The sequence below is a fragment of the Falco peregrinus genome, chromosome 2 (assembly GCF_023634155.1).
Source record: "Falco peregrinus isolate bFalPer1 chromosome 2, bFalPer1.pri, whole genome shotgun sequence".
Classification (NCBI taxonomy): Eukaryota; Metazoa; Chordata; class Aves; order Falconiformes; family Falconidae; genus Falco; species Falco peregrinus.
The window spans coordinates 110,858,252-110,885,959 of record NC_073722.1 but is presented as its reverse complement, the minus strand read 5'-3'; the positions used below and the strand labels follow the sequence as shown (position 1 = coordinate 110,885,959).

The window sequence follows — 27,708 nt, the reverse complement described above, 5'->3', positions numbered from 1 at the left end:
AGAAAGGTTTAGCTGTGAACAGTAAAAAGGATGTTATGTTTTTACACAAAAACTACAGTATACACAACAAAAGAACCACAGTGTGCCTCTCTTTTTATTCTTTATTTTACAGTTCACAATTAGAAACCTACTGATAAATTACACAATTCACCCTCTTATTTGGGGTTTTTAAATGCCTCAGAATTGTGCTGCCAATCCTATCTCATCCCAGGAAGGTGGCTCAAGGTGCCACCAGGTTACACAAGGCAGAGCAGCCAAACAACTCGTAACAAACCCCTCCGCAGGCTGCGTTTCACATGGGAAGTTAACAGGCAGCAGGAATTATCCTCTAAAAACACATTTGAAATGGAAAAATATACTGGATATCATTTCAAGGTTATTTTATAGACTTGCAAAGGTTACAAATGTTGGGGGGGGGGGGGGGGGGGGGGCATGGGGTGGAGAACCAACACAAACTTCCAGGGCTGCAGGTCAGCCGGGTTGTATTTGCAGGGAGCAATTTACCCAGACTGGCCCTTTTTCAAGGCCCTACATCTTAAGCAATTCTCTCCGAAGCCTCCTTTTACAGAGCAGAAAGGTAAGTTAAGCCCCTCCTCAGCTGTGCATTTCAACATCTACTTAACTTTGTACACAGTTGCGGCCACCTATTCATATATTTCACCAGTGCTACCCACATCCCTGCTCATTTGTTTTTCTGCTCAAAAGTTCCTAATTTCTCAACGCTTTTTTTGGCCTCCAACTCCTAGTTCAACCATCTTAAAAAGATGGCACACACTGCACAACAACAGCGCATCTGCTGAATTTCAGCAAGCTCCTGCAGAAGACGCCCTATGGAAAACACCAGTTTTCATAACAAGTCTAGCTGAACATCATAGGGGCGTGATAAAAAAGCACAGTAGTGCTTGAAACTTCCTTAGCCAAGTGCCTCTGAATTGAGGATCATGGTGGCACAGAGACCAAAGAACTTTTCCAGCTGGTGCAGGCTCTTTCTCTGCTGCAGGGAGGATGGCTGGCTGCATGCAGACCTGGACTGGCTGCTCCTTGCAGGACATGATCTAACCCAACCCAATGCTGGGGGTGAAACCCAGCTCTGGGCAAAGAGCCCACCCAAAGTCACCACCTCAGCAAGGTGGAGGAGGGCATGGCGTTACCGTCATGCAAGCCTTCACCTAAAGGGCATGAATTTCACTCAGAGTAAATTAAAAGGCCAAATCCAGAGATGAGGCTATGTGTACTTGCCAGTAGAAACTGGTGACAGATGAGGAATGGGCAGAACACACCGTGAGCATGTATTTATAAAGAGGAAAAAAAGGGGCAAATTGCCTTTGTTTTTCCATTACGAAGGAACTTTTTACCAGTTTTCTCCTTGTATCCTTCTACAGTCGCTTACCTTTGGCACAAGGAATTCTATGTATCACAAGATTTAAGTAATAATAATACTTCATATCAACACTCAGCACTTACACAGCGCTTCTCATATCCAAAGTGCTTTACAAAAGTTTGTGAGTCCTCACAACACCCCTGTGAGGTAGGCAAGTATTATTATTCCCATTTTACAGATGGGGAAACTGAGACAGAGAGGTAAAGTGATGTGCCCAAGGCTATACAGGGAGTTGAAACTCTTGACATAGTGGCCCAAATCTGGTCTCCCTTACGGTGGTGTAACACAGATGACCTCCCACAGAGGCATAAAATGGTGTAAGCAAAACAATCCAACCCTAGTTTCTCTGGCTCCCAATCCTCCACCCTGACGAACTGACCATACCTGCTCCACCTAAACCAATGTTTGCCTTCTGAAATGCTACAGAAAGTCCAGAGCACAGCAGGAGCGAGTCTGCAACCTTAAGGCAACATGTACATTAACAGCTCCATAGCTCTGCAGCAAGTTGGTCGACACACAGACGTCTTTCTGCCACACTGCGAGACAACTCAAGCGGTCTCCAGTGCTGCACGTATCAGCTTTGCGGCTGATTCTCTTCTCCCTCAAGTTAGAATAAATCCAGAGCAAAACAATGGGGCAGCACCAGCGCAGAACTAATATGAGATCTGAACCAGACCTTTTACCTGCTGCTTTGTAGGCAAACACCCCTACTAACATCTTTTCATTTTGGATAGCTTCGGCATGGTTCACTTCAATCTCTCTCTTTCTCTCTCTCTCTCTCTCTCCAAGTTTGTATCTCTGCATATAGACAAACTTTCAACATTTCCAACTGGTCAGCACCAAGCATTTAAACAGCACCATACATCTTTCTAAGACCAACCACTATTTCCAGAAAAAGTGTCAATGCATGCAAATACCACATACAAAAACATCAAGAGTGCTGGGAGATGATACCAAGGATAGAGGTGATCACAAGACAGCACACATTTAGTTTTTATTAAAAATACCAAACAACTCACTCTTACTGTAACTATGCCACTTAGATGATCATTCTAACCTGCAGAAGTGCAGGTTCTTTTCCTCCAACTACTTACCTACCTACCTAGAAAGAAAGAGAAATAGCAAGCACACACATTTATACTTCCTCAAACTTGGCAGGTGTGATTCATGTGAATGGGAAAGGAGGGTGTGGGGAGGTGGGCGAGATTCTACACCGAGTTTAGAGCAGTGGAGTATGAAAGAAGCAGAAAATATCACATGCATCATTACCATCAGTAATCAATCTGATGAAAATAAACCCCAAAATTAGATGGATTCATGTATGAGATCCACTGTAAATCTCAAACCCTAAGCACACTGCAGCTGGCAAACGTCTTGTGCCACTTCACCTATGTCCAGACACAGCATCAGCAAATAAGATCAAACAAACCTTGAAAAGAAAGCAAAAGGAAGAATAAACCAGCCTGGAGACAACAATCTTCCACAAACCACTTCCCTGCATTAGTTTCAAATACATTTTACTCTTTTAAGCAGTTTCAGAAAGGAGTGGGGGAGAAAGAGACCCACTACCATGTTTTTTTTAAAACTGGCTCAGCACCAGCACCAGCTCAGAGAGAGGGAGAGAAAAATAATTCTTCAAACACAATCCTTGGTACTTGATTAAAACGTTGCTAGCCAGCCGACGAAACCCTAGATTGCCAGAGGGTTCGAAGTGGAGTGGATACGCTGCGCTGCTCACGGTCCTCTTCATTTGCTATGATATCTGCTCCGTGGGCCTCATCTGTATATCTCCAATCTAGAAGAGACCAACACAGGATTTTACTGGAGTGCTGAAGTCCGTTTTAAATCCTGCACTGGGCACTTCCATGCTGCACCGTTACAGTGGCAAGCTGCACACGAAGAAAGCTCCTGTGACTAGAAATGAGCCTGCTTAACTGAGATACTAGAAAGAAATACAAGTGAATGCGGCTGCTCTGCCTTTAGCGCAAGGAATATAAGCACAAATATGCACAGAAAAGGTACAAGATGACACTGATTACAAACTCCCGTGGTTCAAGTCTTTGGTCCCGCTCACAAAGGGTCAAGCAGAAGCACTGCTTGACCAGCCACAGGCAAGACTTTTTATCTTCTTAGGACAAGAAGGTCAGTGATCCAGTGTCAAGATGGCCACGTCTTGCTCCAAGGAGCAGAGTTCACGCCAGGGGCTGCTAAACCTCTCACGATCAAAGTTTGCTTTTGCAACAGGAACTTTTACATTGCACATATTAAACTACAACACTGCTCCTGCCTCCTCCTGGCTCCAGCTCAAAGCTGGTCACTTATTTCATGTTTCACAGGAGGGAAGTCCCTCCCGGCACTGCAAGCATCTCACGCCACCCTTGGGGAGGTGCACAACACTCGGCAGGATCAGGCCCAACACATCATTTAGTAACTGGCAGAACCCAACCCAGCTGCAAAACTATCAGCAAATCCATCCAAAGGGGCAGAACATGCCCATATCCCTCCTGTTCCCCCTGCCTTGCGCAGCCCTTCTCTGGGGTCCAAGCAGCCCTTGCTGGATCCGCAGGGCTGTGAGCAGCCCGAGCAGTGCCATCCCATAGCTACCATAAGGGAAGTGTAAACAAAGGTGCTCACTGCTAATCCCCAGCCCAGGCTCCTCGAAGCACACAGCTGATATGGTGGCTGCAACCCTGATTAGCAAATGTCAGGGCAGCAGTTACCCTCTCCGCCTTCAGCCCCGCCCCAGCAGAGTCCTCCAGCCCAGCCACAGCCTACCTGTACATGAGGTGGGGCACTGAGGACATATATGACAGCGTTAGCCATATCTTCAGCTTTGAGACACTGGAAAGACAGGAAAGAGACTCAGTCAAAGGGCACCTCAAAGTTAACCACAAGATCACTCCTTTCCTAACCATCAATAATGAGTTTCGACAGTGTCACTGGGGCATGTCAAAAAGATGCAAGCAAGCAGGAAAAAAATAATCCATTGAAAATTTAACAAAGGACGTGTCTGGTGCTGATAATTCACCATTTGCTGTGAATAATCTTACTACTGGCACAGTAATTCTGCCAGGTCAGGCATTGCCATCCTTATCAAAAATTCCCAGAGAAGCACAAGAAATCCTGCGCTAGCCACCTGCAAGACAACATGCTCTCACATTTCTTCTTGTGCAGGCATGTTTGCTTATTATATCTTCTCTTCAATAAAGAAGTCATAGCCTGCAAAATGTCAAAGCTGACTGATTTATTTACAGGAACATCAAAACAAAAGGAAAAATATAGGCAGTCAGAAACTGAACCCAAATGAAAATCTGTATTGTGCGTAAATATCAGTGCAAAATGTGAGGTTTGAGTGCTGAGACTTTGGGAGATGCTGATTTTATCCTGGAAGGCACCGGGCCACTCTGCAGAACTAGTTCCTTGTGCCGTTCGCCAGGAAAGAGACGTGAACTACAATCAGAGCCACTTCCCTCCGTTTCCATTTCTCTTTGTCCTACCCGAATGCTCTCATAGGTTGCAGCAGCTCTCTCGGGGTCATTATCATGAAGTTTAAAAGCAAATCCCGTTTCCACCAGTCCTGGAGATATACACTGGAAAAAAGCAGAGCACATCCTAATAGGATTTGTAATTCCCCTTCTAAAAGAATGAAAAGAAAAAAAAAAAGCAAGAAAAAAAAAAAGGAGAAAAACTTTTTAGTGCTGAAAAAGCCCCCAAAACCACAGCCCCCATTCTATTGTCCTCCTTCCCCACTCTTTTTCTAGGGGAACAGTTTAAGTGAGCAGGCTTTGCCTTAATGATTATTGTGGCAGGAACCTCTGGGGGACTGCTGACGGGTACTTCCCTCTTCACGCTCCAAAGGGGCAGAGAAGCAGAGAAAATGACAGAAAGGCTTGTAATGCAAATTAACTTCTGGATACATCACTCCAGAGATGCAAGCTCTGGATGAGAGCAAACAGCCCCACTGACCGCCCCCCTCTGCTGCCATGAGCCCCCCTCGCTCCCTGACCGGCAGCTCCCCACTTTGTGTACCCAAAAAGTTTATTTCCTGACGCAGCTCACTGCTGCCATGCCTTCTGTACCCCAGGTCTCCCTCTGCCTGGGAAAGGGAGGCGGCCAGGGGCAGCTCGGCACAGGACCCGAATGTTCCCCAGGGTGCTGAGTACTATTTTTGCAATTCCTTGCCTGTTTCCCAAAGGGAAAACCTCTGCCCCATAAAGCCGGCCAGCTCTCTACCATCCACAAAGCAGGAGAGAGGAAGAAGCCCACGGTACTCACTGTAGCTCGTATATGAGTCTTTGCTTCTCTGAGCTCCTGCCTCAGCCCCTCCGTGAGAGCCGTAACCGCGTACTTGGTGGCACTATAAAAATGCACCACCGACTGTGGCACAACGCTGTGGCCATTCATGCTGAGGAGAGAGCAGAAAGGAAAGCGCTGAGAGGTGGGCGGCAAGCCGGGTCCTGAGAAGAAACCAACAGGATATTCAAACCAGCATTACAAACACAGAAGGAGAGGCTGACAGGGTGGCTACGTGAGGAATTCCCCTCTCCTGCAGGAAACTCACACCACCAGAGGCTCCTTGGACCCGGCTGTCTTCTGGAGCTGGTCAAGAAGCTTCAGTCTTCAAACTTGCACCATCGCAAGTGGTTGGCATTATCCTTTTCTCTGTGGTTAGGTCTTTCTTGCATTTAGACCAGCAGAGGTTAAAAAAAGCGGTTTGAAAAAAATCAACCATCACAATCCTTGGAAAATCTCTCCTTGGACACCACCAGCCCACTGCTTAAGTCCTCTCTAGGAGGCAGGGAGGAGCAAGCCCACGTAGCTGATCCCACATTCCCCCCTCACGTACCTGTTAATGTTAATAATATGCCCGTCATCGATGTTCCTCTCTTTCATGGACTGGTAGGCCTCTCGGGTGCAGATGCTTACAGCCATCACATTGACCTGAGGGATGAGCAAAGAAGACCAGGAGACCTGGTCTTTAAGACCAGCAACCCTGCCTGGCAGCTTCTGCCTCCAGCCTGTGACCCACGGCAATTCCCACGCAGGCCAAGAGAGGGAAATGCACATACACGCCTGCCACATGCCTGCCACCCAGCTGGGGCTGCAGGCCCCAGGGGTTGGCAGGGGAGCCACACATACCCAGCTCTGTGAGACAGCCCTGGCCTCCGCCAGAAAAAATGGGCTGAATTGTTCCAGGGGCAAACGTGAGGCTGGAGTGTGAAATAAGGGAGAAGAAACCCACCGCCCCACAGCCAGCACTGCCTCCAGCAGACAGCGTTGTTTATTTTGTACAGCACTGAGCACACTGGTGTTTGGGCAGCTGATAGGACACTAACAGCAGGTAATTAGGTCAGCTAGTTAACAAGGAAATCCCCAGATATTGCCTGTCAGAGCGCCAGGTGCTCAGCGGCACTGCAAACCACACAGCCAGCAAAGAGCTTCCTCCGCACAAACAAAGCCAAAGATCACATCGTGCCACGGGGAAGGCCAGAGTGGGCAAGTAACCCTGCAGATATGAAAGCCACCGACCTGTCACACTGCCTGCTGGCATCTCCCTCAGCTCTAAGCAGGTAAGGCAAGGAAGAAAGGACACCGCGATTTATCCAGTCCTATAGCACAGGATGCAGAGCTTTCCAGGCTCTTGCTCTTTGGACCAGCGCTCCCCAGCACACCGTGGCTTGGTTAAACTCGGTCATATCACCCCTGCAATGTGCCACCATTAACGCACAGATGCCTTCAGCGTTTGCTGACCATAAAGCACAGAGCCAAAGTTTCCAGGAAGACAGAGACATGGAAGTTCCCCCAGCTGGAATACACAGCACCCAGAGGTACGTGCAAGATTGATGAGCAAGCCAGCTCAGCAGCAGTGTTAATTGCTGAAGTTTATGGTGGTTTAGATTTAGAAAGGTGGCTGAAAGGTAGAAAGCGTTTGCTAAAGCCCTCTAGAAAGGCTGCAGCCATTCCAAGGCAGGACACACTGGCAGGTCCTACCTAATGGCATGTCACTTTGCTAACGAAATGAGCAGGCCAGACAGGTCTAAAAGCACCCCTGTGAACTAAATATCCAGGAAGAACAAAATTTCTGATGAATCAGAAGTCAGGTGCAATAAACGGGAGGAGAAGCAGGAACAAGGCCATGTGGGCAGCGAGCAAGGGATGTATCATCGCTGTGAAACTTATAAACAAGAACGGGGCAGGCTAACTAGGACTTGCTAGCACAGAAGGACATGCAAGACAGGAACATTAATTTGGAGACCAGAAAGTTAAGAGGCAGAGAAGGATGGATTTGAGAGATGCAATTACCGTGCAGCACACAAAAGATGAGCGGGGTCAGCTGAAGGATCTTCTGGTCACTGCTTTTGTCTTGGTCCTTATTTCCTATTCATTACTAGAGGCCGTGCTTGTGAGTTTTTGTCTTGGCAACAGATAAATAGCATGCTTATCTGATCTTGGGAGTACCCAGGCAACACAACAAAGTAGAGTCCTCATCCTCATCCAAGTGCACTTTGGTTAAGCACACAGTCACTGCCAGGTATCTCAGTCATCATACCTGGAACTACAGAGATAAATTCCCTGGCGCCAGGTTGAAGATTTACCTTGGCTGCACAAGGAAGAAAGTTAGCAGACATGTCAGCAGAAGTGGCACCTCAGCACTGGAGCGAAGCCCAGAGCAGGCAGGGCATCTGAAGGCTTTTGGATTTCACAGTAAGGTGGGCAAGGAAAGCAGGAGTAACCTGCTCCAGTCTGATGTACCAACCAAGTGAGGAGCCAGTCCTTTCCCATACAGATCTGGGCACCTGGTAGTATAAGAAGCCTTCATGATAAGCAACACGCCTGCTTTCCTCCCTGCCCCAGGAGACCCTGAACCCACCAGGCACCGCATCTTTGGTGCGGTAGCTCCCCGATTCCACTCCTTCTCCTTAGGCCACTAGAGGGTAACATCAGCCTGAAGCCTGAGACCCAGCTCCAACGCCGTGAGTCACACTGAGCAATGCTTCCATGCGTGGGTAGACTCACAACATTTTGACAACTACTGGCAAAGCAAGATACTAATCAACAGCCACATGGGAAAGTCCAGAGCCTGTACGATAAGCATCTTGGTACAACAAAACAACTGGCTGGAAGGCAGCTGAGCTGGGATTGCCTCGCCGCCTTTTCCTGATAGCACCCACAAGGTTTTTGGGTGAAATCCCATTTCAAAATGTGGAACAGGCACTCAGGAACTGAAAAACACACCTGGAAAACGTGCAAGTCTTAGGGCTGTATCACTGTGAGAAACAATCCAAAGGCTGTTGTTACAAATATCCACAACAACACATTTTCCAGCCTCGTTCCTGTTGTCAGAAGGGAAGGTTCAAAGATCCCTTCGCAAAGACAGCCAGCACATCCGTGCTCCGCCTTTGCACAGCACGCTGCACAAGGCAGCGGGTCCGGGGCTGCCGCGTGTCTGTGCTAATACAACAGAAACAATGAAGGCGCATTTTCTAGTAATTAATGAGTTCCAATTGCAGGTTGGGAAAACATAAAAGATCCTGTTCCTGGAAGCGCTGAGCATTTCACTTCCCAGAATCAGCCTTTTCTAACGCATCAGAATGAGCACCCCAGCTCCTAAAGCACACATAAAAACGCAGGTTACAGAAAACATATCTCTGCACAGATGGTATATAAAACCAAGAAGAACAGAGCCTCATTGGTCAATGAATAATACCAAGAAGAATCAAACCCATTTAGCATCTCGAAGAGCGAGAGGATGTGTGCTGCAGTCCTTTGTGCCCTGAACAGTGCAAATGGAAAGTTCAGCTTGATTTCCTGACTGTAAAGGTCAGTAGGTAAAACGTGAAGGAGCTGTTCAAATCCCAGAGCCTGCAGTCAGTGTGTACATAGCACCCAGCCCTGGCTACTCCTGTGCGGATCGAGGACAGCTGGAGGACTTTGCTCCAGCCTCATGTCAACCTCACAACCTCACAAACATATAAAGAGGAAAAGGGGGAAGCTGCAAACCAAAAGATGACGGGCTCAGAACCTGCCTGTGATAGCACGCTCCCTCCTACACACACACCAAATTTGCTGGCTGGCAACGCTGGGCTCTGTGCTGCTGTAAAGCAACAGAGACACGATTCCTAACATGAGATTCCTGCAGCCCAGGGAAAAGCAGCTCCTCCCTTGGGAATAAATACCAGACAATAAGGAACCAAAACATACAAAAAAAAAAAAAAGAGGAGGAATAAGTAAATAACATGATTTTTGTATAGCAAGGAATCTTACGGAAGGGGAAACTGGAAGGAGACAGAGCCTCAAAGCTCATAAAAAATGCATGGAAACAAAAATCGATTTACCAAAAAGAAAAAATGCCTTTAATTTAAGGCCCTAATGCCTCCTAAATCAATAGATCGATGGCTGTTTAGAAACTTTCCCTGTCTGGCAGCCCAGTAGCATGCTGAAACTCTCCAACAGCATCTCAAACTGCGCTGCTCTTTAAGACCTTTCTCCAAGGGACCTTTGGAAGAAGCCTCCCTGCTCCCGCTCAGTTCTGCAAAGCCCAGTGGCCCATGAAAGGTGCTGGCAACCTTCCCTCGTCCTGACCCTCCAAGAGCTTCAGAGCATGTAGGAGGAACGGGCCTGGTGCGTGTTTCCCTGGGGCTGGTGTGCCACATCGGGGAGAGCTGTCACTGCAGATTCCTCCCCAAAGCCCACTGCGACGCCAGTGCCTGCACAGCCACGGCCGCGTTTGGAGAGCGAGATTTTCAAGCAGGAAGGTTACAGCCACAAAACAGCGGCACACAGCAAAACAAAAAACCCTGAGCTATTACTACCACTTACCAGCAGGCTAAAAAGCAAAGCCCAGGCTTGTCAGGCTGCCTAGGCTGAGGTGGGCGAAGCACTTGGCTCTGGACTGGCTGTGGGCATCACCCTTGCATTAAGGGTGCAAGTTGTTGTTCAACTACACACAAGTCAAGAGCAAACCCACCAGCTTCTGGGAAGCTGGCAAGAGGAAAACATCTACCAGTACAGGAAGAAAGTTTGGGTAACTCAGTCTGTTCCCAGAGCTACACCAGCATTTTTGCCAAGCAGTGACAGCACATACAGCCATACAGATCACCTCTGGCAATAAAACATGCTCCCAGCCTGGTTTCATAATGCTGCCCTTGTGGAGGCATCACCCTGCCTCTCCTCCCACCCCACCCATCACCCCCAGGCAACTCCAAAGGGTGAACACAGCAGCACCCACAAGGACAGGAGATCCCACAGGCTCCCAAACTTTGAGCCATCATAAATACCAACACTGGAGTGTCACACAGGACAATCCTCATTCCCAAATCTTTCTTCCTAAAGGTGGTGGAAAGTGAGGTAACAGGAGCGCTCCCACCTGAGCAGCCCAGGAAGAGAGCACGAAGAGAAAGGCCTTCAGCTGGCAAAAGCCACGTGTCTCCCCCAGCCTGACTGCCTTACAACAAACAAAAGGTCAGAAGAACAAAAATGAAGAAGCGTAAAGGATGCGCAGCATCCACAGAGGCATTCACACAAGACATGATCACAGTGACCAGGATGAGTTTACAAGGCACAGGTGACCCACAGGGCCAGGCTTGCAGCGAGACAACGCTGGGAAGTGCCCTGCTTTACACCAGCTCAGCCTCAGCTACACTTCACTTAATTTTCTTTAAAGACTCCATGGCAACCAGGGATGGGGAGATGTAGCTGTGCAGTGACCCAGGCTGGGCAACCCACAAAAGCCTGGCTGGGCAAACAAAGCTGAGCTGAGCTTGCTTTGGCTGCAGTCACAGCAGCTAGCAGACCAGCCAAAATCCTAACAAGAACTTAATTAGCCAGGATACGGCAGCTCTTGCCCTGGCAGCAGGAGTCTGAGGCCTCAATGCGCCTCTCTGTTTTGCTTTACACAGCCCCTGAAACTACTTCTGGATGAACAGCCACCAGCTGCCGCAGGAGCCGACAGATCCTGGCTGAACCCGCTGTCAGACACAGCGGCCCCGAGCTTACAGCTTGGAGCAGCTTTTCAAATAGACGTGTCTTTTACTTCACTGGGACAAGCTCTCACAGCTGCTGGAGGTGCTGCAAGGCTTACTCAAAGCCATGAGTTTGACTCCAGTTTCTATGAGGACAAGGCTTTCATGCACAAAAGTAGGTAGTACAGGAGGGGAAAGCTCCTGTTTCAGCCTCTCACCAGCCAGAGGTGCAGGAAGGTCAGTACAAAAGGGCTGTTGCAAGGGCACAGTAAGTGGCCTGGGGTCCCACTGCTGTGGCTGCCACTGCTATGTGCAGAAAAGGGCCATCCCATAACGACAAAAGATGGTGAAGTCCCCAAAAGATGCACAGCAGCACCTCAGGACAGCAAGACCCAGGGAGAAGCGCTGCTAGTAACAGCATGGACCATTTGCACAAACTCCCAGTTCGGCATATGAAATTGTCTCGATCACATCCAGCTCTAACCAGATTACGAGCAGAAAATTAAGCTAAAAAGACAAAAAACATTACAGTTTTTTAAGCCAAAAAGAATCTGCCTGTTTTACAACCCACTGCTACAACTAACAGGATTAGCTACAAAAGCCAGTGCTTGGCATTCAATTTCCTATTTTACTGAAGAAACAAAAAAAAGCAGCAAGGCTCATCACCCTTTATAAAGCCATTGAGCTAAAGGAAAAAATGCTACTGAAGGTATCGAGCGTTTTCATACTCCAAGGTGAAGGCATGTGGCTCAGCAGTGCATGATGTCTTTCCACTTCCCAGTCGGCAAGCCCAGGCCATGTCAGAGCCAGAGGGGAAGCAGGTCCTCAGCTCTGCACACATGGAATAAGTAGATGGGACTATGGTGCCGGTGGCCAGAAAAAATTAAAATCTAGCCCAGTTCCCACTCTATCAGTGGCAGTACTCACATCTATCATCGTCCGCCAGCCCTCCGTCTTCCCTGAGAGCAGGGGCTCCGGGCGAGCCAGCCCCGCGTTGTTGATGCAAACATCAACTCCTTGATGAAGCGTCTTGATGGCGGAGAACATCGACAGGATCTCCTCTTCGTTGGAGAGATCGCACTTGTACGGGATGAGGGTCCCCGGGTAGCCGGCACTCTGGCATTCTGCTGCCAATTTCTAAGGAAGAGAAAGGAAGGAAGTAAACAGCCATCAGCCTCCTCTCCTCCTGGAGTAGCTTATCCAGCCACTTGCTTAAAAACACACCCCAGGGCTAAGAAAACACGGCAGGCTTCCCAGCGAGCCTGCCTTTAAAGTAGACACTAGGGAAGAATCACTGAAAATGCTAATTAAGAAAGAAGAAATATCGATATACATGAGAGTCTGAGTGCTTCAGCCTTTAAGTTATTAAACTTGAGGAGACGCTCTGTGCTCATCCATCACTCTGGCAATACAGGTCGAGGCAAGCAAGTGCTGGCAAAATACAAACAAACACTGCCATGGCACCAGGCGGCAAGTCTGCCACACTGCTGCGCGGATAAAGGACGTGGCAATCGCATACCCGACAATTCCTCGTTAGCCGTTATCAACAATTATTCCAGGCATTCAGATCTTTTATCAGACTAGATGATATAAAGCAAATGAAAGGCCAAGAGCTGCTGCTGGTTGCCCGTGTTAATGATGTGGCAGCCACCACACCAAATCCTCTGGAGGATGCCCTTTACCCCCTGATGCTAATGAGAAGCAGCATCTCATCTCTGATGTGTCATATTAGCGACAGTGACAGCTTCCAGTGTGAAGCGAGAGCCACATGATGTCTGGTTTCTGCAGAGAGATGGACTCTGGCTACAAACGTCCACCAAATCACTTGAACGCCATCGCCCAGGGCGCTTTCACCAACATGACATTTCAGCGGGTGCAATAAAGCTCTCCTGCCAGGGGCAGCTTTCCCACTCCTCCCAGCTCCTCCCTGCATACCAAGGACTGCAGCTCACAGCGTTTATAAAAGGAGGAGCGAGGCCCAGCACAGGAGTCACCTGGCTGGAAGCAGAGGACCTGGGACGGTGATTGCACATGCCGGCGGCTCTGAACAGCCAAGCCCACCTGCCTTAGCCAGCAACAAGGGTGCAGGGAAGCCAGTGCACCCACCACAGCACCTGGGAGCACCCGAAACACCGCTGGGAAGCTCACACCAGAGGGATCTGACTTTTTTTGCTTGCTGTCAGGTGTAGCATCTCATCCCTGCTGTATCATATCACCTCCCGGACTGGCCCAGCCCCTCCTGGCCCTCCAGGAGGACACATGGGAGAAATTCGCACATTCTGGAGAAGGCAGATGCTAAAACCAGCCCCGCCATCTGTACCGACATCGGGAGGAGCCTGGAGAGCCATGCTGGCCTCAGACACAGCTCGCTCTCATAGAAGCGGGAGTGACACACCAGAGCATGGAAGGTGTCCTTCTCCCCGGGGAAGCTCGCAAGCCCCCGGGCCCCTGTCCCCTCCGCTCAGGAGAGCTGATCTTCCAGCAGCTGCAGCAGGGGCAGACCTGCCCCACACAACACCCAGCATCGGTGACACTCGCAGCGTGTGTTTGCCAGAAAATAAACATCAGACAGAGGAGAAAACAACAACAAAAAAAACCCCATGGAACATAAGGGAAAGTGGAAAGAGAAGGAAAACAACAACAACAACAAAAAAATCAGAGACAGCACGGCACCTGCTCCCCCAGCGCAGGCTGTCAGGAGAGCTTGTGGGGCTGCACCAGTTCATCACCACGGGACCGGGCAAACGCCAAACCAAAGCCTGGGCCCGGCTCCCATCCAGCTGGCCTCCAACGCATTCCATCCTGCAGATTAGATGCCAGCATGCCCAGGAAACCTGCTGGTTCTGACCCCTGAAGTTTTGTTAGAATCGGCTCTCTTGTCCCCCAGTCAGCACAATGCAGGGTGGCCGTATGCCTAAGGGTAAGGAGGAAGGCTGGCAACTTGGTTAGATCCGCAAAATCCAAAAAGGGGAAAAAAATTAAAATCCACCTGAAGATGTGAATTGGCTTCCAACTCCAAATCATAAAGTGTGCTCTTCATCAGTGGCTTTTTCAATGACCAACTTTCTCTTAGCCAAGTTTAACACAGAGCAGGGCTCAGCATCCTCACTGCAAGAGGAACAGCCAAGCCAGGACCTCCAAACCCCTCTCTGTGCCCCAAGCACATTCATTTTAATTACCCTGGGGCAAGTGCTCTGTTTGGTAAATGTTTTTCAGCCTTTCTCAATACCTAACACCACTGCTGAGCTGGGTCAAGTCCCTGAACAGAGCATTTAAGCTTTTCTTGATTTGCCTTTCACAGCAAGCCACTGCTTTCAGAGCCCACAAGCTGAATCCAGCGCAGGTCCAAGGGTCTGGTCCAGAAGCCACTCTCCTTTCTGGGTACCACTTCAGTGAAGGCACTGCAGTAACACAAGAATTATTATTATTGCTCTCACAGCACCAGGCAAGAAGGGGACAGACATGCTGAGTTCAGCCCAGAGATCGATACATCCCAACAGCATCACGCTCTCTGGAGAGCTCTGCTTGGGCTGAGCTAGACAGTATTTCTGCCCAACAGAGAACAAAGGTCCCCCTGGGACTGAATCGTACCTCTCTGTACCCTCCTGGGGCTGGTTTCACTTTGCTATATATGCAATCTTGGTGATTATGTGCTGATCATAGTAGAAAAATATATAGTTTTTTCAAGACTAGTGTACACACTTGAGAAAACAGTTGGGGGAAAAATTCTGCAAGAGTAGCATCTAGAAAATTAAAAGCAGTATGAAGGGCTGTTGGAAGGTGCTAAACCACTCTGGGGATAGGGCCTTGTGTCTGCAAAGATAAAGGAGGAAAAAATGGGCAAGGGGCCTTCAGCCAAATTCTTCACAACCTGGCACCAAGGTGACAGCTTGGAAGTGCTCTCCGTCCCACTACCCAAACTCAAGCACCCCACTTATGGGATCCACCCCACTCAGTATTTCCTGGTAAAGTACCAAGGCTCATGCCTGGCACTTTTTCTTCCTAGTTCACCAGGTCATGGCCAGGAGTACGGTCTTAATTTGCTCCTGGAAGAGGGCTGGTGCCCTGGCACCTCCTGCAATTGCCAGGCTGCGTTTAGGTTGCTTGAACAAGGGCTGGGCTGAGTTATCTTTCCAGTGGTGCCTCCAATTTTTGCTGCTGATGTCAATGCTCGTCACAGGTAAGGTGGGGTGCTGTCTTCTGAAGCCAGCGTACTCACACACAGAAAGCAAAAGCAGGGCCCCCATCGCGTCCCGAGGCTGAGCATCATGGCGCGTCCCAGAGCTGCTGGGAGGAAAGCTTAGAGCTGATGGCAGGAACCGGTCCAGCCAAACTCAACCCTGCTGAACTTGAATCAAGCGACACCAATGATTTTAAAAGATGAGAAATACAAGCACGAGGGATTGGGATGTATCTCCCAAAAGAGGACTCGTTCCAGGAGAGCTGGCTGGAAGGATGAAGGGCCCGTCAGCATGGACAGGAAAGGACAGACAAGCTTATCTACAGCCCAGAGGGAAACGCCGTGTTTAATATCTCTGTCTTCATGTTCAGCTGTCATTTCTCACTATTCAGTGAAACCTTTCACTGTTCAGTACAGCTCTCGATGGGGGCAGACAGGGTCTAAATACCACGGGCTGCAGCACAACAACCGATGAAGGAGCAGATGAAACAAGGGATGCTCCGGACAGCAGTGGCTGTCGTGGTGGAGCTGCCCATCCTGCTGCCCCAGTCAATTTCCTTAGCTTATGTCTTAGATGTACCAAAGAGAAAGCCCTTTCTGAGAAAGGCTCCTCTGCTACAACTGACCAGAGAAATTAAGTATCTCTCAAGATACTTCTTCTGTCTGGTGTCTCGCCGCCTGAAACAAGCCTCAACGTGGATCCTTTCATCTTTCAGGCTACACTTGTGTTAAGAAATTCTCTTTGAAAATGAAGTGCCGAACACCACTGACACTCAGGCGGAACTGAACATGCTTCAACCCTCTGTAGATAAAGAGTCATCACAGGCTCTTCAAAGAAACATCAACTGCGGGCAAGTTTGCAAGAGAAGACTTATGTAAAGCAACTCTCTGAATTAGGAAGCTTGCAATATTTTTTTCAGAGCATCCGTTAAGTCACTCAATTAATGCTCATTCCACTTTAAGCACACCACACACACAAGAAGGGAAGGAAAAAAAGAAAAAAAGCTGGTTTTCCAGATTTCATAAGCAAGTTGAGAGTGACCATGTAATGCAACACCAATACAGATGAGGGTCGGTGCGCCTCCAGCAGCTGGAGGTGAAGATTTGAAACAAGACCTGAGCATCTCTGTTCCACACCATTATCACTAGATGCTTGGCAACAGACAGCCGGGTGCTGTAGCTACTGGTATAAACTGGGATAACACAACATAAGAAATAGATACCCTACGTGTTAATATGTTTAACCTAGAGCCATCCACTGCCACGGATGCAAGCCCTGGTCCCTGTAATTCTGACCTGCTACCTCGCATGAACACAGCACGCGGCAACTCCCATGAAAGGCCAGCTTTCCACAGAGGGCACCTAAACTGCTCGTGGGATACAGCGAGTCGGTACGGCAGCACGCACTAGACACGTGGGCTGCCGTGTGCCTCTTGCTTAGACACCAATTTTTCCATTGACATCACAGTGATTTACCTCTGCTTCCAGCGGTGTTGGATGAATGAATAAGCAAATGAAAAAAACAAAAACGTTAAGCACCTACCTGCATGTAAGTAAGATGAGACTATCTGGTCATGCTGCTTCCTATATACTATTTAGTTGTCTGCTTTTAAAGGTTCTAAAAGGATGCCTCACATTATGTTAAGAATAGGTCAGTTCTCCCAAGAAGGGGTTAATGCTCTTTGTGCATACAACACTTGGAAAGGGCACAGTGCCATGCATTTAGATTCAGTCTTGGTAAAATGGTTTTAGAAAACTAACTGATATAAAAATTTAAAGGGACTCTTAAGGGGAGGAAAAAAAAGAGTCACGTAGGGCTTTATTTGGCAAACCATCCCATTAACTCCAGACACATTTAGTTCAGAGAGATTAAAGCTAGAAGAAACCATTAGGTAATTTTTAATCTAACCTGCTATTCATCACAGGTGCTTGCATCCTACTGATTTAGCTTATGCTTAAATACATAGCTGTACCAAGAAACCAACTGGAAAGAAACCGAAGACACCCCAATTACTTTTGCTATCTAAAGGAAATGAAGGAGAAAAATCCTAACGAACAGCATCACAGTTGTGAAAGAAAACAGGGGGCTTACAAATCCTTTCATTTTACTGACTGGCAAGTTTGAAGCTTCTTTTAATTAAGATTTAATGCCACTGCAACAGCATAATACAGGAAGAGATACACAGTGAATAAAGCACGAGACTGTGGTTGATTTCCATGGTGTGCTCTGTGACCATGGGCAAGATGCAGAGCCATTTCCCCATCTCTAAAAAGGAGATAATTACATTGAGCCCCTTCCTAGAGCTGCCAGGTACCTGGGGCTTTTTGCCCGCATGTGATTCAATAATGAGTATTACTTCATATTTCTTCAAGTTCGTTTTGCCTGGCTCCAGGTGCCCAGACAGGGCTTCCATGGGAGTCTAAAAGGAGTTTTCAAATGAATATAACAGTAAAGCGACGCCTCTTCCCTCCCCTAAGCTTTAAATTGATGCTTTTCACTGATGGCTTTTGCCAGTCGTCGCTCCTCAGCTTAGATCGGTGTCTGCTCCAGGACAGAAGGAAGAACGGTGGGGATGGGGAGCTTAAATGGAAAAGCAAATGTGCAGTACTCTGCTGGAGATACCAAAGCAGAGTACAGCCAAAGAAGGACTAGCACCAGTTTCAGACCGTTTACCTGAAGTACATCTCAAGTACAGGCTGCCTGACCAGGGAGACTAAATTTTTCACACCGCTTCAGAAACCCACCACCTCTTGGCACAGGCAAAGGAAAAAATGCAATCAATACCCAAACAAAATTTAAGTCCCTGTATGTATTTCTTTTCACCTTGTATCATCCTAAATGGACTGACTTCATAGTCCTCGCAAAGACTCACAGGTGGCACACAAAATCAGCACTCGTATAATAAATAACCCAGAAAAATCAGATCTCATTTTCTGAAAGAGAAAGGAACAAAACCCCAGGGAACCTCTGGGACCTATCTGCTGTTTATCAGCTTCCAGCAGCAAGAAGCAGACCGTGGAGAGGCATCTAAGGAGTAACAGTCCCAGCCAGGTAGTCATGACCATGGTCCTCACCAGGGCTGCAGAGCATGGCATGGCAGCCCTCCCTCCTGCCAGGCTCCTCACCCCCACGGTGCTGCCACAACTTACGATACCCACTGGAGACAGCACAAAACTACATCTTGGCATATCCCCAGCATCAGCTGTCCGGGACATCTCCTGGATGCTACCCAGGCTCTGGACACGGAACATCAGCATGGTGCATGCCCTTCACACTGCAAACCCATCCCGCAGGCTCCGGAGGGGCCAAGCGGCATCTCCTGTCCACCCACTGCCCGTGGGCGCAGCGTTGCCCAGGGAAGCCCCTCGGCTGGTCTCACCCCAGGCACTGAAGCCAGCCTCCCTGCTAACCAGGAGCCTGCCTGAGCAGTCACATCTTCCTGGTACTGATAATCGTCCCCCCAGACTGCTCCAGATTCACGTTGGTTTTTTCCAAGCTCTCTCTGCTTCCTGCACTTTCTCAGTAGTTAAACATCCAAGTTTATTTTTTTCCTAGCTCACTTAATTTTAAATTCCCAGCGTTATACACGCAAGCCAAATCGTCCCATTTACGCTGCCCTGAACGTCCCTGCTACCTTAAGACATTCAAACAATCACTCCTTACGTCAAGGCTGAAGGCACTTTTTTTCTTTTTTATTTTTTTACTGCTTGCTCAGATCACGTTGCTACGGGCTGGCATGGGGGAGGAGGAAATACGCTTGCTCCTACGATGACAGCTCATTAAAGCAATATCTCTTGCTTATTCTGAGGTATGACTATCCTAAAACAAGCATCATAGGTGCCTGCCTGCTCTTCAGCTCCAAGATGCATAAAGCAGGTTCCCACGCAGCCAGGCACGTAGATGCTTTCCTTCCTCAAAGGACCCAATACTCATTAAGACCGAAGCTGCTGTCTTGCAGCCACCCGTGGTCCCCCACCAGCCCTTGGCTGCCTTCATAAACAGGGTTCAAAGACCGCGTTGCTCCAACACACCCAAATGCCTGCATGCAGCAGACCTGACAGTCCACACATCACAAGCTGGATCATTGCCCATTCCAGCAACAGATTTCCAAGGCAACCTGCAAACACACCACTCGGAGGGCAGAGCCGAGCCTGAGCTTCAGCCTGACACCCTCAGATCACGGCACATGCCTTCTGTGTCATCCCCACCACAGGCGAGCACACCTCCACTGCGCTCAGGGAGTCAGAAAAAGATTATCTGTTTATTTTAGTTAAATCAGACAGCAAATCCTGCAATAATGAAGGTCTGAGATGCCTCACGGTACCCTGAAGATCCAGGGTGTGATCAGAGGTCCATGGAAACCATCAGGACACGCCTGCCCTGAATAACATACATTATAATTGAATGTATCGCCGTACCTTGTGGGTAAGACTCAGGAGCACTCTCGAGGACAGCCAGGACATGATCCCAGCTCTGTCACGACCTCACTGGGGGGCTTTTCCCCTTCCCAGCCCCAGCATCCCCACCTGTGAGACAAAACAGCAGCAGGTGATAATCTTCTTGCTTGGGGACCCAGGAAAACCTGAGCATCAACTGCAGCCACCGGGCTCCCAGAGCTTGGCCAAGCTCTGCACCTTGCTGTGACACAACACGCCTGTCAGCATGGCCATGAGCAAAGCACCCACCACTGTCACCAAAAAAGCTGCCACCAGACCACGAGACTGGCCTTTTCTCCTCTCAACACCCCACAGCGCAGCCCTGGCTCGTCCCCACAGCTTGCAGGAGCTGGGTGTTTTCCCGCTGCCCCCCAGCACCACCCACACGGCAGCAAGCATTCCTGCTGCCAGGGCACGGCCAGACCTGCGGTCCTCGTCCCCATGTCCCCATGCATTTCTCCGTCTCATCGGCTCCCATCCTGCGCCCGTGTAATCCTCAACGAATCCTCTTCTGAAAAGGCAGATTAACACGCGCTGGGCGAGGAGCAGGCCTTTCCCCACCAGCTCCCAACGCTCCCCAGTACCAAAACAGAGATGACAGGTCCTGAATTTTAATACACCCCAGATTCATCACCCACCGACATGCAGGACAGAGGCTCCCACACACCCCAGCCCAGCCGCAGTCGGAGCAGGGACGGTGCCAACAGGGATTAACACTTCCATCGCCGCACAGCGCGGGCGCCGCGATCAAACATCTGTACTGATGCCAATGCCACCGGCCGCAGCGGGCTCAGCGCTGCTCACATCTACGCTGATGCTAATCCCCAGTTAAGCTGAGCAGAGCCGCAGCTGATCTGCATGAGCCCAACAGGGAGTAAAGTCCGGCTGCAGGAGCGAGACCGCAGGCCCTCTGCTCCCGCTTCACCCGACAGAAGCGGGGTGGGCACAAACCCCCCCAGGACCAGCAAAGGCAAAATAACCATGTTCAGTCAGGAAACTACCGTTAACACTGTGCCAGCTGTGCCTGGACCTCCCTGCCCTGGGACACCCTCCACAAAGACGAACCACAGGCCAGAAAACCCACCCTGTGTTTGAACGCTGCTCCCATACAGCCCTCTGACCATTCCAGGGTTTTACATGGGGAAACTGAGGCACGGGACAGCCACCCGGTCTGCCCTGTTACACAGCACGGCAGAGGCAGACCACGCACCCCACTGCATCTCCAAAATCCCAGGGAAGGCTCAGTTTTTACTTATTTTTAGGGCTGCGACCATGACATACCCCGCTATCACGGCTCTATCACAAAGCCAAAGGGAACAGAAGAGAAGCAGGGAAGGGAGGGCGGCTGAAATAAGACATTTTAAAAGCACATTTTGGGGGAAAGCGGATAAATCCAACCTGGTTTAAAAGCAACCCCTCCCCCACATGCCGCCTGAGCTTCAAGGCTGTGCAAAACCATTGGGACAGCGAAGCATTTGTTCCCACTACTCAGGACAGCAATTATGGGATCTCTTTCCTATTCATCAGGAAAGGACCTGGTCAGGGACAAGCGGCAATAAAAGCACCTCAGAGGCCTTGAGTACCCACCATCCCCGAGGCAAGGCCTTCACCAAACACAAAACAAGCCCTTCCAGAGGCCAAGGAGATTCTGAAGGTCATTCATTTACAGGGGACTGTGCCTTGGGATTATCCTGCCTGAAGCTGCTCCTCCTGCCTTAGAAAATAATTCACTGGGCTACCAGACAGCCTAGCAGCTCTGCAGCCTGCATGCCACGAGAGCGACAGGTCTGGGGAAGAGGGGCTGGGGAGCCATGAGGTCCTCAACGAGCTTTTGGGGACAGTGGCTCACCCACCTTTGGCACGGGGAGGCCAGGAGCTGCAGAGCCTGTGGGCACAGCCAGGCTGCCCGGTGGGTGGGAGCCAAGCACCAAAATTCAGGTTTCAGCCATGAGCACGTTGCTTTAAGTCGCACAATTAAGACAACACAGGCCCAGAGGTGAAAGCTGTGCGTTCGGGAATGCCCTCCAAAACGCAGCCCCAGCCGTAGGGCAGACGGACAGAGCCCACCAGACACCCAGCACTGCAGGGACACCCACAGCTCGACCCCACGGACAAGACACCCAAAGGGGGGATGCCAAAATTTTAACCAGTTGACCTCTACACCATCAACATGATTTGTACCCAGTGCAATTAAATTCCACATTCGGGTACTATGAAACTATTTAGCCATTAATTAATCGCCTTGGAGGACTGAAGGGGTCAAGAGCCTCCCTTGCACCTTATAGCCCGGGCAGTGATGGGTGGTGGGGATGGGCCAGCCTGCACACGGATATTTGGGATGCGCAGCTCCCGCGAGGAAGGCTCGGCTTCTTCCTCCTCCCACACCGCCACAGCATTGCTTAACGAAGAGAGCGCAAACCTCTTCAGAGATTGGACTGCTCGAATCTGCAATCAATAGCTCAGCTTATCAAAGGCTGTTTCTTGAGCAAGATCTAACCTTGACAATGCAGTCCCTGGTTATAAATGTTACCTTTGATCAATAACTGTCACAAATGCATTAGAATTAATTGGTTAAACCTTGTATGCTAAGCCACGTTTACTGCTTCCTGCAAAGCTCACTCTCCACACCCTAACAAAGAAAAAAAAAATATTTTTTTTAGAACACAGCATCTATGATTAGATTTCTTCAACGCCTTACGGCAGGCCATCACCTGAGGGCCCCAATCCCCCCGACGCAGCCTCGCCGCACGGAGAGGGCAGCAGGTTCCCCCACCAACATCCCAGAGAGCAGCCAGGTACCGCCGCTTCAGGGGATGCTCACCAGTCCCCCGGGAGCAGCCGCACGCTTTGTTACGTGGCTTGCAGCGGACCCAAGGCGCTCCCATCGCAGACTGGGAGCCCAGGGTGAGCCATACAAGATAAACCCACCAGCACCCTACAGCCACCAGCTCTGGACACTCCAACCTGATGCCACAACCCGGCAGCTCAGCTATTTCCAGCAGCGAAGTGAAGGACTGCAGAAGCCAGCTGATTTCCCGCACCTCTTCGGAGGAGTCTCTTCTAAGTGATGAATTAACCACACTTGGAAGGCATTGAAGAAAAATAAAACAAAAAAAATAAAATAAAATAAAATAGCATAAAGCAAGTGACTGATGCCCCAGCCACCCTACAGCAAGGTATCAAAGGAATGAACGAGCTGCTGGAGGATTAGAAAACAAAACCGAGTGCAACAGCATCAGGTGTTGCCTGTTCCAGAGCAGCCGACACCGCAGTCGGAGGGGGAACTCCTGCCAGCACTTTTGCCATTCTCTAAAAACATAAAAATAAATACAAAAATACATTAAATTAAATTTTATTATAGAAGAGTGTAATACCAAGCATCAGCTGCAAACTCTCTGGAAGCAGCTCCCTGTCTCACACCTTCCTGTGCTCCAAAAGCACCAGAGTACCTCGATGCCATCACCATGACTGAGCCAGACCCTACATTTACCACAAACTCTCCCAAGTCTTCCCCCACCCCAGGGGAAGAACGCTGCGAAATAAAACTTCTGCATCACACTGAATAAAAGACCAGAGAGTGGTTTGTCAGCCGTGGGGGAAATGTTTTGTCCCATGCGCAGGGAAGCTCCCTCCTTTTTTTGTGCTGCTGCAAGAAGTCAGACACTAAACACAAATTTCTGGGAAACATCAGGAAGAAGCAAGTTGAACAGCCTCGGAGCGAACCCATCAAAAGTGATGCTCTGCTTTTTGTCTGCGGGATGGTGTGACTACTGCATAACCTGCTATCGTGCACCAGCTAAGCTGTGGCAAGTCATTAAATCACAGCAACTTTCCTCGGGTGCTGGAGACTCAAGGGATCAGCCAGGGGGTCCCTGTGCAGGTGATCATTGGACAGGGCACAGTTTTCACCAACGCTTGGTCTTACGGGCTCTGAAAATTCTTGGCTAATTCATAAAAGCACAATGCTCGCTCCTGACTTGGAACACACATAGGTATCTGAAGAGCAGAAAACACTCAGCAAGAGCACATGCCAAAAAGTCTATGACAGCTGTTAGTACCTCCAGGCTTCTCATTTAAAACAAGCTTTCAACCTAAATTATCTCCTGGCATTCAAAAGTAAAATAAAGCCATTTAAATTATTCCTCGATGTCTGACTATTACAGTTACTGTCGGATGACCCACACGATGACTCTCCGCTCACAGAAGTTGCACAACTGGGGAACACGAGGCTGCTCGTGAGCCGGGGCTGCAGGATGGGCAAACCCATGGTGTAAAGGCTCACGGCCAGAGACAGCTTCTCAGGGGAAGCCCAGTCGCCGGAGGCCACGCTTGCCATGGCTGCATGTAGAAAGATGTGACAAAAAAAAAAAAAATCAAATCCAGTTTTGAAATAATACTGCTGAAGTCAGCTGGAGCACTAACTCAAGACACGTTGAGCATGTGGCTCTTCTACCGAGCCACTGGAAGAAAAAAAAAAAAAAAAAAAAAAAAAAAAAAAAAAAAAAAAGAGAGAGAGAGAATTTTGCCGTTTTTGTAAGCCATTAACATTTTTATTTCAAAAGTCAAGTAATGAGCACTGGAGTCGTGACACAGGTTTTATACCAAAACCACAACTTTGCAACTCCTTCATTAGCTTGCCTCAAGCCCTTATCTGATTTTCCAAGAGATTAAGAAATCTTGACATAGCATTTATTGCCCTAGTTAAACTCCCCACAGAACAAGATACTCTTTCAGTCACCAGTTTACAGTAGGTTGTAAAACCACCATGTAGAGTGGTTTCAGCCACCTTACCTTAAAATGGATGACTAGTGCATAACATTAATGAAAACATACGCTTTTCTGCTACCAAATGAACACCACATTCCTGGTTTTTAACTGTACCAGTTGCACTCTTTCCATTTCAAGCTGCCTGGATTTATTTTGGGGGTTTGCTCCTCTAGTACACCGTTATCCACAATGGCATTTAGCAAATTATTCAATTTTAATAGAGCAACAAGATCTGTCCTGCAGGAACTGTGGCTGCAATGCCCCAACCTCTCCTTTATTCGCATCTGGCAACACCAAGCCCTCAGCTCCTTCCTATTTCTCTCCTCTTGTCCCTTCGTCACTGCGCCCCAGCCTGAACATCAGTGCCGCTTCCCCCATCCTGCCCCTCCGGCTGGAGCCGCTCTCCTCGAATTAGCGCATCCTTCAAATCCCCACCAAGGCTTCCTGCCAGGGGATGGTCCTCCAGCTCCCAGCCAACCCTGACTTGGAAGATCAGCAGCCGGACATAACAGATGAGCATATTTTGTGGATAGATCTGGTTATACAGTAACTAATTAAGGTAACGACATGCTTACAGAGTGCTGGTGGCCCAGACCCTCCTGTTTCCTTCCTACTGTCCCCACAGCCAAAGCCCCTCCAGCGGGCAGGAGCCCCTAGGCAAGGTCTGGCTGCACAGTCATCCCCGCACACAACGCCACCTCCTGCTTCTCGAGATGGCTTCTTACAGCCACGTCCAAAGTCCCAAGCCCCAGCATGAGTCTGAAGCCTGAATATCTTCCTCTTTTTTTTTTTTTTTTTTCCAAAAACACATTAGGTGAAGCTCCTGGAGGAAAGCTTCATTACCGCAAACAACTCTGCTCCGAAGGCACAGCAGGAGCCAGCAAGAAGCCTCACCTGTGCCAACACAGGTGTCCCAGGCAGCCACTCCAAGGTGACAGACCTGTTCCCAGAGTGAACCTGGGCCACCTCATGCTTCACCACCTTCCCTTCCCCGAGCAAGCAGCACCTCTGGGATTTGGTTCTTTAAGGAAACATGCTTTGCGGCAAATAGAAACCAGAATAGCAGCGGAGCAAAACACAGCCCAAACATCTAACTAAACAAACAACCGTGTGCTGCAAACACAATTCAGTCCTCGAAAGAACGAAGCCGGGACAAACATCAGCTGCAGTGTTAGACACAAGGCTTGGAAACGCAACAGCGACAAGGGACTCGGAAGGGGCCGAGCAGTCAGCATTGCTCGGTACAGGCACATACCACACAGCCCAGACAAATCACCTACATAAAATGTGATTGCATTTTGTGCAGATTCAAATAAAAAGACAAAGCCTTTAAAAGACTGCTCTTTCTTAAATCTATACCGCATTTTTGCCAGAAAGTTTCAGAAAGGAGGGATTTCAGGCTGCAGAAAGGAAGGAAACTCCTCTGCAGTAGTGAAGGAAAATACAAGTTTCATTTATTTTCTTTACCAAAGAAAATCAAAAGGTTTCAAAAGCAAATCCAAAGAAAGTGCAGTATTGGAAACAGCAATACTGGAAATGGCTTTTCTGTCCTTTCTGGAGCGGAGTGGGAAACAACAGCATCCTTTACCACATCCTTCACCAGGTACCACAAGGCTACAAGAAGCCAGGCTACGGAAGTACATCCTTAAATACCGCTGGCCGCACATGGGAAAGCCTTCGGAGAACTCGGCTTTCCCTGCAAACCACAGTATCAAAACACTGGGAAGTCCAAAATTAGAAGTAAGCCCCAGAGGACATTTAAACAAGTCACATTGGGGTATTTTCTCCTCTCTGCAAGCAGTCTTTCTGATTCATGATGAAGAACGGAAAAAGTTTTGATTCCTCTGAGCGTTTCTTTATTTAACCCCATATCTCAGCAACACCCACCATGTCAAGCCTCGTTTCCCATGATTTTTTGGACAGTTTATTCTTGGTGTGGCCAACTGTGCATAGCAAGTCCTTATCACCTTTACTAAGGAAATACAAACCCTGGGTGTTCGTACGGACCTCATCGGGCTCGGCTGCCACCGAGCAACCAAGATGACAATATTTGGGCTGTCTGACTGTAACTTTTTTCTTCTCTTTTTTCTTTTTTCCTTTAAGAAGGAAACTTCTTATGAAATGAATAGGCTTCAGCCTGCGCCGTTGCGCGGTAAAGCCTACAGACACATCCAAGGACAAGAAGGACCCCACAGAAGCTACACTGAGCATCTTTAAGGCAGCGGCGAGGTGCTGGCTCTAGAGGTGGGTGAAGGCTTAGCTCTTGAGATGCTCATTGTAGGGGTGAGCAACGTGGGAAGGTCTGGAGCCCGATTTTAACACGAACTCGTAGAAACATCCGTATCGCCCGAGCACCCGCAGTGGGCCGGTATGCACCGCACCCCCCCGCACCCAGCCCCGCTCCTCACAACCCATTTTTAACCTCGATAAAAGGCAGCTCAGAAAAAAACAACCCCAACCGAACCTGCTCCCGGGGCAACTCCCACCCCCGGCCCTGCTGCTGCGGGGTGGCGAGCCCCTCCGGGCCCGCCCGGCCACGGGAACCCCCGCGCCGCAGGGGCACAGCTGCTCCCGCCGGGCCGGGAACGGCGGCGGAGCCCGCCCGCGGGGGGAGCCCACCCGCACCGGGCCCGCAGCAGGGCGAGCGGCCCCGCCGGCCCCAGCCCCCGCCTCCCGCCGACCCGGCCCCAGCAGCGCTCCCACCCCGCGGCGAGGCCTCCCGGGGCGGCGGCCGAGCCCCTCCCCGCCGTGGGACGCCCCCGCCGTAGGGCTGCCCGCGGCCCGACCGGGGGCCGCCCACCCTCGGCCCCCGGCCCCGCTACCTCGATCTTGTCGACGCTGCGGGCGCAGCCCACCACCTTCATGCCGTGCTGCACCAGCGCCCGCGCCACGGCCGCGCCGATGCCCACGGAAGCGCCGGTGACCAGCGCGACGCGCCCGGTCCAGCGCTCCATGGCCCCGGCCCCGCCGCCGCCGCCGCG

General features: G+C 49.7%; 1 protein-coding gene across 2 annotated transcripts; it reads right to left on the bottom strand.

The window, feature by feature from the left end:
• Window positions 1-76: 76 nt before the first annotated feature.
• Window positions 77-27,708, bottom strand: DHRS11 (dehydrogenase/reductase 11). Of its 2 annotated transcripts, XM_055798141.1 has the most exons (7): window positions 27,550-27,708; window positions 12,271-12,480; window positions 6,228-6,322; window positions 5,657-5,786; window positions 4,879-4,971; window positions 4,157-4,222; window positions 77-3,176 (listed from the first exon to the last, which is right to left on the bottom strand). In XM_055798141.1, the coding sequence occupies exons 1-7, from the start codon at window positions 27,679-27,681 to the stop codon at window positions 3,135-3,137; spliced, it is 768 nt and encodes a 255-aa protein (XP_055654116.1). In that variant the 5' UTR covers window positions 27,682-27,708; the 3' UTR covers window positions 77-3,134. The 2 variants fall into 2 exon arrangements, 1 of the variants encoding a protein (XP_055654116.1); XR_008746206.1 differs by lacking the exon at window positions 77-3,176 and having other exon boundaries at window positions 4,152-4,222; window positions 4,879-4,993.

Coding starts and splice junctions, on each gene's coding strand:
- DHRS11 (XM_055798141.1), bottom strand. CDS start 27,681: ATGGAGCGCTGGACCGGGCGCGTCGCGCTGGTCACCGGCGCTTCCGTG. Junction 5,787..6,227: donor CATATTATTAACATTAACAG/GTACGTGAGGGG, acceptor CTCTCTCCTCAG/CATGAATGGCCACAGCGTTG. Junction 4,972..5,656: donor AGACTCATATACGAGCTACA/GTGAGTACCGTG, acceptor GCTTTTTTCCAG/TGTATATCTCCAGGACTGGT.